Raw genomic sequence first — 12354 nt, forward strand, 5'->3', positions numbered from 1 at the left:
TTTTGAAAATAAATGTCCCACATTCTCATTTCAGAAAAGCGTATTTTCCAGGACCTTGTCTTTTTGGTCCACTACCTGTTCATGCATCTCTCCTTAACAACACTCTTAAAAGAAGAACGACTAGTAGGTACAGAAGTTATGAAATTTAATAATATCATTTAAGTGCTAAGATACAATACCTAATATTTTAGAGGATTTAAAATTTCTGTAAATGAAAATAAAAATAGAACTGAGTTCACTGACCTACAGCAGATATCATCTATTTAAAAATTTGATTAAGCAGATCCAACTTTTATTTTTCCCTTGAGGTGATGCTCTCAATTTCACTATACCCAAAGGGCAACTGTTTTTGAGAGCATAAGCACTTCCTACAAAGTGCTTGACTTTTTGCAAACACCTTCTAAACCAGGGCCCAACAGAAAAGAGAATGAGCTGCCTGATCCCAACTGATTCAAAGCTTGCAATTTCTGAAGTTTCTAAGAGTATTACTCATACAGGGCTCTAACGATCAGATGTAATTATCGACCCATATGGGACTTCAATGCCCACTTGTAAGGAAGCTAAATAGCTTTATTAGGATTACGTACAAAGTCAGCCAAAATCTTTCAAGGTGCAAATTGTCGCTGAGGACTAGGCTAGAGAGTCACTGCTGTGCTTAGGCCTCTGCTGGCACAGCCTCAGATTCACTGAAACTTTAATTTATTGGAAACAGACCTGGGAAATTTCAATTAGTTTCACAGAGAAAGCCCAGGCTTGGAGAAATAGTATAAGGTAGATCTGGGAATAGTATTCTAAACATCAGACCCATCACCCATTGCCCTTTTCTGTTCTACCAGGTAAACTGAGCACTGGTAATTCAAAACTCAAGATATTTATATTTATATTCCACAGAATCTGGCAGACATAAAGTTTATGAAAAGAGGTATATCCTACATTTTGTTAGAGTACTTATCATTTAGAAGGTGTTGTAGCTTAAAAAAGGAAGAAGTAAAAGAACACAAAAGCTGGATAAAGCAAAGCTTTTTGGTGGAAAGGCAGGGAGGCAATTAAGGAAGGTGCATGTATGCCAAGGCTCATGTACCTGCTGTGTGTAGGGATAGAACATGATGCCGTTGTAGCGCCTTGGGTGTCATATTAATTTCAATTTGTCAGTTGTTCATTTTCCTTAGAACAGAGCCTTGAACACGTTTCAAATTTCTAAACAAGATATTTATGGCGGTAAAAGGTGGTACTGCTAGCTTTGGGCAAATTTGAGCATTTGAGGTCAGGCAATCTATTTGTATAGAGCAGTGTTTGTGACATGGATCAATGCAAAGAAAATTGGCCACTGAATTTTAAAATAAACAAGCAAAACATGGCATTAATAATGAAAAAGCGTTATATTATCCAACATGTGGCAGAGCTTAAAAAATAGTAGAATTTCTCTCAGTGAAGTTGAAGGCATCGGAGAATAGGGATTAAATACTTCTTTCCTTCTACTGGCATAGACTTTTGATCCAATATTTCAGACATTTCTCTAAATTTTAGATTTTTGTGTGTGGGGAACAATCATGCATTAAGAATTTTAACAAATGATCAGGAAAGAAATGCTCAGATCCTGAAAAGTCCTTTCAGTTGTGTGATCGGGGACATTTGATCACTTCTTCACATTTTCCCCCAGTCCTAAAGGCGGTGAGGATGCACCCGAGTTTCAGTAGATGAGGTGAATATTTTTAAATCAGATACTTTCTTCTCCTCACAAATTCACATTAGGTGCTGAGCAGCTCTGTGGTGCTTTTCAGTCTCTGTTGGTAACATACGAGACACTACTGCTCAGAGCAGTAACAAGTACAGATTATTGATGGCTCCTCTCTCAGATTCATAAATCATATTACCAGGCTGTTTGTGCATCGCTGAATAGCCTGAGTTGAGATGACTGAGTTTATTTGTGGTGATTTTTATGTTTTCTTTTTAAATTTCAACTTCTTTCTGGTGTTACTTAATTAGATGGAACCAGATAAAAATTACGTCTAGCAAAGAAGTTTAAAGAACAGTATTAAATTTATTTTGAGGAGAATTCAATTACTTATGCAAATATTTAGATGACTTTTTAATCCATCAAAGCTGATAAATTCACAGCATTTCTTACTTCAAAAATGTATGTCCTAGATGAAATGTGTTATCTTGGCTTGATTTCTGGAACAGAAAAAAACATCAGTGGAAAACTGGTGAAATTTGAGTAGAGACTCTAGTTTAGTCTCTATTGGTACAATTAATACTGTACCAATGTAAATTTCTCAGTTTTTAACAAATGTGCTATAGTCATTTGATGTGTTAACATTAGGGGAAAATGGGTGAAGGGGATATAGGAATTTTCTTTACTATAGATGCAACTTCTCTGTAAATCTAAAATTATTCCAAAACAGAAGTTTATTAAAAAAACAAACAAACTTGTATTCATCAATTAAAAGAAGGCATGTGGTATATTATAGGCTTGATGTCTGAAGGGGAAACTTGATTGTGTTATAGAATTTATTTATAATATGGCAGAAATTTCAATCAGCACTATGTAACCTGTATGAGAATTTTATATATCCGAAATCATCAGGTTTTGTAATTTGTTTAGTTCTGATTTTCAGACTCACAAAAAGAAAAATTGCTTTAACTGATAAACTTCTAGGCAGAGAACTGACTCTAGGTCAGTGGTAGAAAAACAGTATGGGTAAAATTTGGGAAATAAAATTGGAGAACTGTAACATTCAGCATTAAATTTATATTATGAGCTCCACTAAAATAGCTATTTGTCTATTTTAATAAAACCTGAAATAAAAATATGAGGGAAAGAAAAGCTTTTTAATTTTCAGTGTTTGGTCCTTAAATCAGAAATCACTAAAAGAGAAGCTTTTTTAAAATTGTTTTATTTTTGGTCATATAACTGATTATCTAAGACATAGAGCCTCTGTCTTTCCACCTGATATTTTAAGCAGGAAAAACTTCATAATACAGTAATAGGTATTTGAATTGAGATAAAGAAAAGAATTGGTTAATTTATCAATTGGAGTAAAATAGCCAGTTAATCCACAAACAGAATCATTTCCAGACAATTAGGTAAAGAGAAGAATGGTATGCACAGTACTTCTACCATGATGCTCAACAATATCAGATTTAATTGTTGCTTCTGTAATACAACTAACTTCATTAACAAACTCCCCCCTTCCAGTCTCCCCCACAACCCCCCACTGAATTTCAAAGTTGCCCTTACCGGAGGGGTGCCGAAAATGTAGAAGGATGAACCTTTCAGTGCCAGGAACTTGTATCTGAAGGTTTGAGAGGAATCAGTTCCTTGGAGTCGCTCATTTACCCACCCCATATGTACAACCTGCAGAGGGAAACCTTTGAAAATTAAAAACCAAGCCTTAATAAGAGCATACTGTTACAGGAATAGAAAGAGCAGAGACTAAACAAGTTGTCCTCTATTTCAGCACACTAAATCAGTAGATTGGAGAAACCTGAAGAAGCCTAAATTTCCAAATTTCCAAATAAAATGTACAGTATCTTGAGATGAACACCCAAAGTTCTCTATTAGGCCAGGTTCTAGATATGAGCTTCTATATACCCCTAGGTCTGATCAATAAGGGACTTCTGTGTTGCATTAGAGTTGTATGTTCCATGCATTTTTAAAGAATACACTACTGAATTATATTCTACTAAGGGATTAGTATTTCAGATACTTCTATTAGCTAGTAAAAACAGTTGATTATAGTTCTATATCTATAGTACACATGTATAAGTTGACATGTGGAAAAACTAGGTAAGTTTTTTTTCCAGCTCAAATCCCTAAGAACAGAGAAAACAAAGCAAAAATAATAGATTTTTACATCTGGCTTTGAGTATTTACTCGACACAAAATGCATATTATTAAAATTAGAATATAATTCCAAAACTTAATGGGAGAAGTGATACAAGTTAAGAATTCAGGATATGAATTCAAACTAATATCAAGCTAAAATTTCTGTCTTACCTAATACTTTACCGTTCAAAGGAAGTGATAAGAGTAATTTCATGTTAATTTCCTCCTTTTGCTATGTTAAGGAAAACCAGTTAATGAACATAATCATAAGCAGTAAATAATGAAAACAACTTGAAAAACTTAAAAATTAAAATGTATTTATCATAGACAATCCAAACACTTCATGAAATGAAACTTTCCTATGAGCTGTTTTACAGAAGGAACCATGCATGACTTAGGTATCTTTCAAGTTTGAAAAATTAGTGCTTATATAGTTTGCACTCAATAGAAGTTATCTGACTGAATGGAGTAACAACTAGAATGCATTCAAGGTAGATAATTTCTTGCTTTAATTTTTTACTTGACAAACCACTGAGTTTTCACTCCTAGATGTGGTAAAATACTTCCTAGAAGTAATTTCTAATTTTATCTCAAGATGCCAGATGAAATTTAAAAAAAGAAGAAAGATTTCCACAAACAGTATTTCTAGAGATGGAAAAGAGAAAATTAGAGTATTGTTCTGCAGAGAACTGTAATCATAGCTGAATAGTCAACATTATTATGGTTTTGAGTGTTGAATGCAATAATTTAAAATATTCTAAATTTTTTCTTATTAAAGGATTTAAAATTTCTGTACATGAAAATAAAAATAGAACTGAGCTCTATTATTCATATACAAAGCTGTATATGAAAATATTCATATTATTGTACTTCATATTACAAAGCTTTTTAAACTAACTCAAATATTATACTGGTTCTTCAACTTTTAAACTCTTTATGTGTTTAACTGTAGTCAGTTGCATGAAGTTATAGTAACCACATCAGTGTAACACTGTTAATGATATAATACAATACATTTTAAAATTTTTATATGTGATCTTGGACACATTTAATTTTGCTGAGCCTGTTGTTTTTTTTTTTTTTTTAAAGGAGGTACTTGGGATTGAACCCAGTCCCTTGTACTCATGAAACGCACACTCTACCACTGAGCTACACCTGCTCAGCCAACTCTTAGTTTTTTTCATTATAAAATGGGACTAGAATTATCTACCTTATATGATTATTGTGAGAATTTAATATTATAAAAAGGAAAACTTCCTAGCACTTGCTAGCAGCTAGGAGGCACGTTATACATTGTTCAGATGGCATTAATTGGCTGAAAACCATTAAAATATAATTGAATATTTAAAATTTCATGTGGATTTGAAACCAAAGACACAGATTATTTGCAAATATAGGATTGAGTTGTCTTCCTTTTATCTGGTTGGATCAAAGAGAAATGCTTTTGCAGGTTATAATGCCAACATTAACACTGTTGTTAATCATAAGATGTGCTCAGCTTTCATTGTTGAAACTCATTTCATTGTTCTAGCCAATTTAGCAGATGCTTGATGTTTCAAAAATTAACATGAATTCAGGAAGCGGACTTGGCCCAATTGAGGGGGCGTCGGCCTACCACATGGGAGGTCGCTGGTTCAAACCCCAGGCCTCCCTGTCCCATGTAGAGCTGGCCCATGCACAGTGCTGATGCATGCAAGGAGTGCCGTGCCACCCAGGGGTGTCCCCATGTAGGGGAGCCCCATGTGCAAGGAGTGTGCCCTGTAAGGAGAGCCGCCCAGCACTAAAGAAAGAGTAGCCTGCCCAAGAATGGCACTGTACACACGGAAAACTGACACAAGATGACACAACAAAGAAAGGCAGATTCCCAGTGCCTCTGATAAGGATAGAAGTGGTCACTGAAGAACACACAGTGAATGGATACAGAGAGCAGACAACTGGTGGGGGGGGGGGTGGTTGGGAAGAGAAATTTTTAAAGAATCTTTAAAAAAAAGTAACATGAATTCAATGGACAAATATTTAACTCCCAATTCATTACTGCATGGGTGCAAAGACTTGTATAAAATGGGACTAATTTTACAGTAAGTATTGTCTCAAATAGCTGGCTCCTGAAGGCTCTGGAGACATCAAGATACCACAGGCAGGGCTGACAGCTCAGGAGTTTGGAATTTATGCTCTCCAGTGTGACAGATTTGGACTCAGTTGTGGTTTTCCTACACATGGCTCTTCTGCCCCTCCTAATAATATCTGAGCCTATAGTTAGTGCTAGAGTTGATGGGTTTATGTCCAAGATACTTAAATCTTTGAGCTGTCCATTTGTCAGCTGGGCCGTGAATCTCAACAGAATTGCAACACCTACTCTGCAGTTCATTGGACTTACCCAGGACAACTAACAAGATGATCATGGCCAACAACCATCCCAAGAAACAGAGAGAGTCTGCAATTGCAAGAAAGATAGTCCCATCCATCTGCCCCATGGGATCTAAGCCCCTTCTTAATTAGAAAAAAAATGGTGGGCATCACCATCCCAGAATCCCCAGGATTGGGGAATGAACAATAGACTAGAGTAGACTTACTGTTATTCAACTATAGACTTATTGTTATTCTGGCAATGGAAGAACTTTTATCACTGATGTAGAGGCAGTGGCCACCAGAAGTTCTGAGGGGGTTGAGAGGGAAAAACAGGTGCAATATGGAGGCATTTTTGGGACATTAGAATTGTCCTGAATGACATTGCAATGACAGATACAGGCCATTATATATTTAGTCATAACTTACAAAATTGAGTGGGAGAGAGTGTAAACTATAATGTAAACTACAATCCAAGCTTAGTGTAATGCTCCAATATGTGTTCATCAATTGTAACAAATATACCACACTAATGAAGGATGTTGTTAGTTTGGGAAAGTATTGTAGGGGTACGGAGAGGGGCCTATGGGAATCCCCTATATTTTTAATGTAACATTTATGTAATCTAAGTATCTTTTCAAAAAGTTTAAAAAGTATATTAAAAAAAAACGATGGGACTAATTTTAAGTACAGTTGCTAAAACAACAAATTGCAGACACAGTGACTTTTATATAACAAAGAAAACCATATGAGGTCAGAGGTTTGCTCTGTGATTTGAAGACCAGACATAATGACATTAAATAAGTTCTAATTAAATAAATAATCTTAAGTCAGTATACATCATCTTGGTAAAAAAGCTAATTAAATTGTTTTGAATATTTGTTGATGTTTTCCAAACAAAATCATGATTATAAAGGGGTCTAAAACTACATGGTAACAGCATGGATTTTTTTTTCTTTGTCTGTTTCTCTTGCAAGGCTCTAAAGCTAAAGAGCTTACTGTGGTTGTAGAACAATATTCTCTTGCGTGCTGTTTTCCATCAGGGCTCTCATCCTTGTTTAAGGGTATATATCCCCAGGATAACACTCAAGGTGGCAGCAGGCACTCCTGCTTCAGGGGAAAGCCTGGACCTGATGTCCAGATGCTCTCTGGACTCTGTCTCTCCATGATTTATGCTGTGATCATGGCAATTAGCTTAACCTCTGTGTTAATGTCCTTATCTGTAAAACGGAAGTAATGCAAACTACTGCACAAGTCTATTTTGAGGTGCATATGAAGCAAAGTGTATTTTCAATAATTTGCCTAACATAAAATGCTATATAAAATTAGGTTCCATTAACTTCCTTAAGTAGAATTGACATGTCTTTTCTTCCTGTTCTTACAGCACTTTCTACTAGATCCCTCCTTAAACCACAAGCTCCTTGAGGGCAAGAACAATGTCTTTTCTCTGCAGTCTACTGTATACCCTAGTGCTGGAAGGTTGTACCTGCTCCCTATTTCTTGAAAGAGATGAATCTTGGTCTAGTTAACAGTTATATCTTTATGAGCAGTTATATAATATATACATCAGGGAAGGCATGTTTATTGTATTTACCAGAATGGCTTAGGGAGGGGCTTTCTTTTACATATCAAAGCGTGGAACTGGAGTCTCTAGAAAATTTAGGAAACAGATTAAATCCTCCATGTATTGTAAACCTTTAAGAGTCAGTAGCAAGCACAAATATCTGTTTTGATACTGTATCAGGCATAGACTGTATCAGGAATCTTACCAATATCCTTTCCATACTACCAAGTTTATGGGGGGGGGGAGGTAGAAAACAAACACAATCTAGACATACCACTAAGTAGAGGAATTCAAAAGTAAATTCCCTCTTCAGGTCTTCAGCAACGTGGTTTAAAGAGTTCTCTAAAGTTTGCAAAACAAATGTTTCTTCTGGTGAGAAATTCTAGTACTTAAAATCTTTTGACTGTGGGTCCAAATTAGCTCAGATATAGGGGATTTAAAATAATCATTTTTCCTATAGGGGAGGGAAAATATTCTGCATCTTCCTTTTTAAAAAGCCATATATTCTCATTCTCTCAAGTCTCTCATCTTCCTCTTCTCATGAAATACTTAACCATATATTCAATCTGAGTTTCATATGAGATGAAATGATGAATCAGAAGCTGACATAGCTGTACTTAATTTAAGACAAGGATGTATATATTAGAGATAAAGATAGATGATGGATAGATAGAAAATGTTTATATTATATGGAGATCAAGGTAGATTAGAAAATACAAAATGTAAATTCTTCTCTGAGATGGAGAATGAGTAACTCTTTGCCTAGCAAATAAGCAAGTAAAATAGAAGCAAGTAAAAAGAATTCAGTCAAGGGATTAAATTACCATGTATTTCCAACTCATATAATAGTTTATGTTTCTTCAGAGCCACAGCTATTAGGTGGGGAATCCAAGAACCAAGACTTTCCCCAATAGTAAATTCACAATATTGTTTTCCTCTATCTCTCCTTTCATCCTGCTCTCTTTTTTCTTGAGGGCTGGTAAAACTGAACTCTGTCCCTATCTTGAGCTTGATCTCGATCTATATGTAGACCTATCTATCTATCTATCTCTCTCTCTCTCTCTCTCTGTCTATCTACCTACCTACCTACCTACTTTCCTACCTATTCATCCTTCCCTTTTCTTATCTAGGTAACATTGTGCCTGACAAATAGTTCAACAGGAATTACACATTGAGGAGTGAATGAAAAGCTATTTTTTCTGGTCAAGATGACAATAATTCAGGTTGTTAATATTCTGAAATTTCTACTAGCTGGAGGTGAACTTCATTAAATTCCATATGTAATTCAATTCTGCTAAGTTTAATTAAGAAAGAAATAAGTAATAGCTTTGCTATTATTGGAAACATTGGCTGCTTTATGAATCTTTTTCAGGTGTATGCAGTTCATAAATCATATTAAGGGAAGCTAATTTTATCTTTTACATTATGGATTTTCTAATGGCTTATTACATGTTCTGAGAAATGTATATTATACTTTTATGAACATCTACCTGATAGTATCAGCATAATTACTTTAAGAGGATATAAACCATTATAATAAAGAAGCATATTTTCATTTATCTTTTTTGATGCCATTTCTATGGAAAATTCCATTTGTGGGGTTTGAAACAGTCAGGATATTAGTGAAGCATCCATAAGGTGATAATTTTACACCTGATCTGTTTCTTTACACAGAAAAAAAGCCAGAATTATCTTTATTATTTGGATTTTTGCAGAAACTCACCCATATCTCTCTGGTTTCCCATTGCAAATCCTTTAAGACAGGTTGTTTGAGGATAAATTTATTTAGGAAATATAGAAAACTGCTTGTTCTTTTAGTAAGTTGAACATATGTTCTGGTTTGCATGAGACAATTGTAACTTACGCCTGTTGCTTTGTGTCTTTTAAGTTGTCCTTGTCCCAAGACAAATGCCCTAGTTTGAATGATAAATTAAATATAGTTTTATGAGTCTAATGAGCTATGCTCTATGACTTTTGTATTATCCTAATTCTATTTTCTTCTGCTTTTATTTGCCAATTTCAGTGGTTATGAAACACCTTTAATTTTTTATATTTATTCAAATATATTGCTTCTTTGCTATGTACCAAATCAAGAATTAACTGTTCAGCATGAGAAAAGAAAAAAGATTCTTGTTTTTAAAGGATCCAGAATTAATTTCTTTTATGTCTACTTCCCCAAATCAATTCAACATTCCCTATATACTGACCATTTGTTGTGTACAAAAGGCACAAAGCCAAGTGCCATAGAAAATGCAAGGATACATAATGTGGTTCTTGACCTCAAAGAGCTTTCTTCACATTTCTGTTAAAAAGTTTATGAAATAAAAACATAAGATATGGGTTCTAAGAAATTAACAGAGGTGGGCTTGTTAGAGTGTAGATTAAGAGGCTGGAAATGAAATAAAGGACAAAAGCCCTTGTTATATTTATTAGCAAGACCACTTTCACCCAATTTGAGTGTGTGGATGTGCATGTACCCGAGCTAGTGACCATATCCATTTCAGTATAAACTCCTGTTAATTATCTAGCTCCCCAAACACTGCTGCCCAAGTTATCAGAGCCTTTGGTCTATGCCCTGAGTTTCCTGGCCACACTTGGTAAAGGAAAGTGCAGTGAATCAGGCAAGTTTAAGTTGTGTTAACTAGACTTTCTCTAACAGTGGTAGAATCCTTGACTTATTTTTGTAACAAAGATACTTGCTTATGTAAGGGGTATGAAATGACTTCAGTTCACCCTCTAAAAATTCTCATTTACAACCTCTGATATTTGAGATGTCTATCTCAGAACACAGTAATGATCCATTTATCTAGATTTCTCCAACACTGAGAACCCTTTGGAAAAACAGTACTAAAGTACTTAGCTCAGGATGTCAGCTTCCCAGCAAATTTCTTCTATTTGAGCTACACAGTTCTGCTACACCTTTTCCCTTTATAGAGTGTAGGTAAAACAAACAACAAACACCCATTTGATGGACTTCTATATCTTGCATAAAACCATTGTTTTCATTATGCCCACCACAGTAGTCTACGGTCGATTTCTAGCAGAAGTAGTAATCGAGCTATTTTTTATCTACAAAACTAAATGTTATACTTTCTCCTAACAAAAATGAAATCTATCTAAATACATTCATATCTATCTAACTATATATATATCATATATCTGTGTAAATCATCTATATCTATCATCTACCTATCTGTCTCACTATCTACTTTTCTTTTTCTTTAGTTCCAGGAAAGTTTAAAGCCACATTCAAAGTCCAACCTTAGTAATCTGTTCTTCTATTTGGATTAGCAGCAAAATCATAATCACAATTTTGTTGCACTTTACACCTCTGAGGCGCTTTTGCATTCTTTATCTCAACTGGACATCCCAGTTTTGGAGCATGAGTAGGCAGCATTCCCACTCAGGAGCTATCCCTTGCTCTTTTTGTGGCTTTGCTTAGCAAGTTACATAATTTCTCTAAGCCTCAAATTCCTTCTCTGTGTGACTGAGTAAACATCTTCCTCAGAAGGCTTCTATGAAGGATAAATAGATGCTTGTGCAGAATTTTGCCTGGTGTGAAGTGCTCAATAAATGGTTGCTATGGTTATTATGATTATTTCTTCTGCAAAGAAAGCAAAACTAAGAGTCATGGAGTATAGTGGGACTCAACCAATACATGCAAGGAAATCTGAATTCAATGGCAGTGCTTTCTCCAGGAGGCACTCCCACTTTTTCTAGCACCTGTTTGAAAGGAGGCACCCTCTGCCCCACCATATACATAGAGACTAACCCATTTAATTGAGTCTAAGTTGCCTCAGGCCCTCTTAGAAGTTATCAGAATATTCCTTTTATTATTATCAACCTCCTCAGTCAGGGAAGCAGTAATAATCTGCACTACCCTGTTGACTGTTGCATGGTTTACTTCTTATGCTGTGCAGACAAAAGAAGGGAAGATGTGCTGAACAGGCAAGGAAAGATGTCTACTTTCAGAGAAAGAAACTTCAAAAGGCCAAAAGAGGAGTGAACACTAACCATAGCTGAATTTGTCATAGTCTTGGGAGGAGAAGAGTATGAGACAATCTAGAAAATTCATAGGTGTCAGCTATTCTTACAAAAATCCTTTCAAATCTCCTAACAATCCTGTCCTCCATGACAGATACTTTAGAACTCTTCTTACTTTAAAATAAATGATTTCCCCTTGAGTTATTTCTCTAAAAATTTTGAAACATATAGAAAATAATAACTAAAATAAATCATCAATAATTTTCAGCCCACAGATTTAATATTTTCTGTGCATTTTTGTATATTCCATTTAAATCATCAAATATATTACATGTGTGCAATATCTCCTATGAATAGTATTATATTCTATATTTGATTTGACTTTCCATAGCAAGAGTATTTCCCCGTGTCATTAAAATGTCTTACATGTTTTCAGTTTTTGATGACCCTCCTGTACCATACCTATCTGGAGATGGCATTCATTCAGTCGTGGTGTAGCAACTCTTCTTTTATATAGTTCCTGATAACTGATAGTTTTCCTTAATGGTAGGTGAAACGGTTAAGACATGTAGAGGTCTCCTTAATGAGTGTTTAATCTGTGATCCAATGGGTTACATGAAGTCCCATTTAT

The 12354-nt window shown here is 35.0% G+C and overlaps 1 protein-coding gene across 1 annotated transcript in view; it reads right to left on the minus strand.

Moving 5' to 3' along the window:
• Positions 1-12354, minus strand: part of SNTG2 (syntrophin gamma 2) — a 330881-nt gene that overhangs the window by 134918 nt on the left and 183609 nt on the right. The window contains exon 12 of the mRNA XM_071211871.1: positions 3242-3358. Coding sequence (XP_071067972.1) covers positions 3242-3358 — 117 coding nt within the window. The remainder of the gene's footprint in view (positions 1-3241; positions 3359-12354) is intronic.

This window comes from Dasypus novemcinctus, chromosome 25 (genome assembly GCF_030445035.2).
Source record: "Dasypus novemcinctus isolate mDasNov1 chromosome 25, mDasNov1.1.hap2, whole genome shotgun sequence".
NCBI classification, from domain to species: Eukaryota; Metazoa; Chordata; class Mammalia; order Cingulata; family Dasypodidae; genus Dasypus; species Dasypus novemcinctus.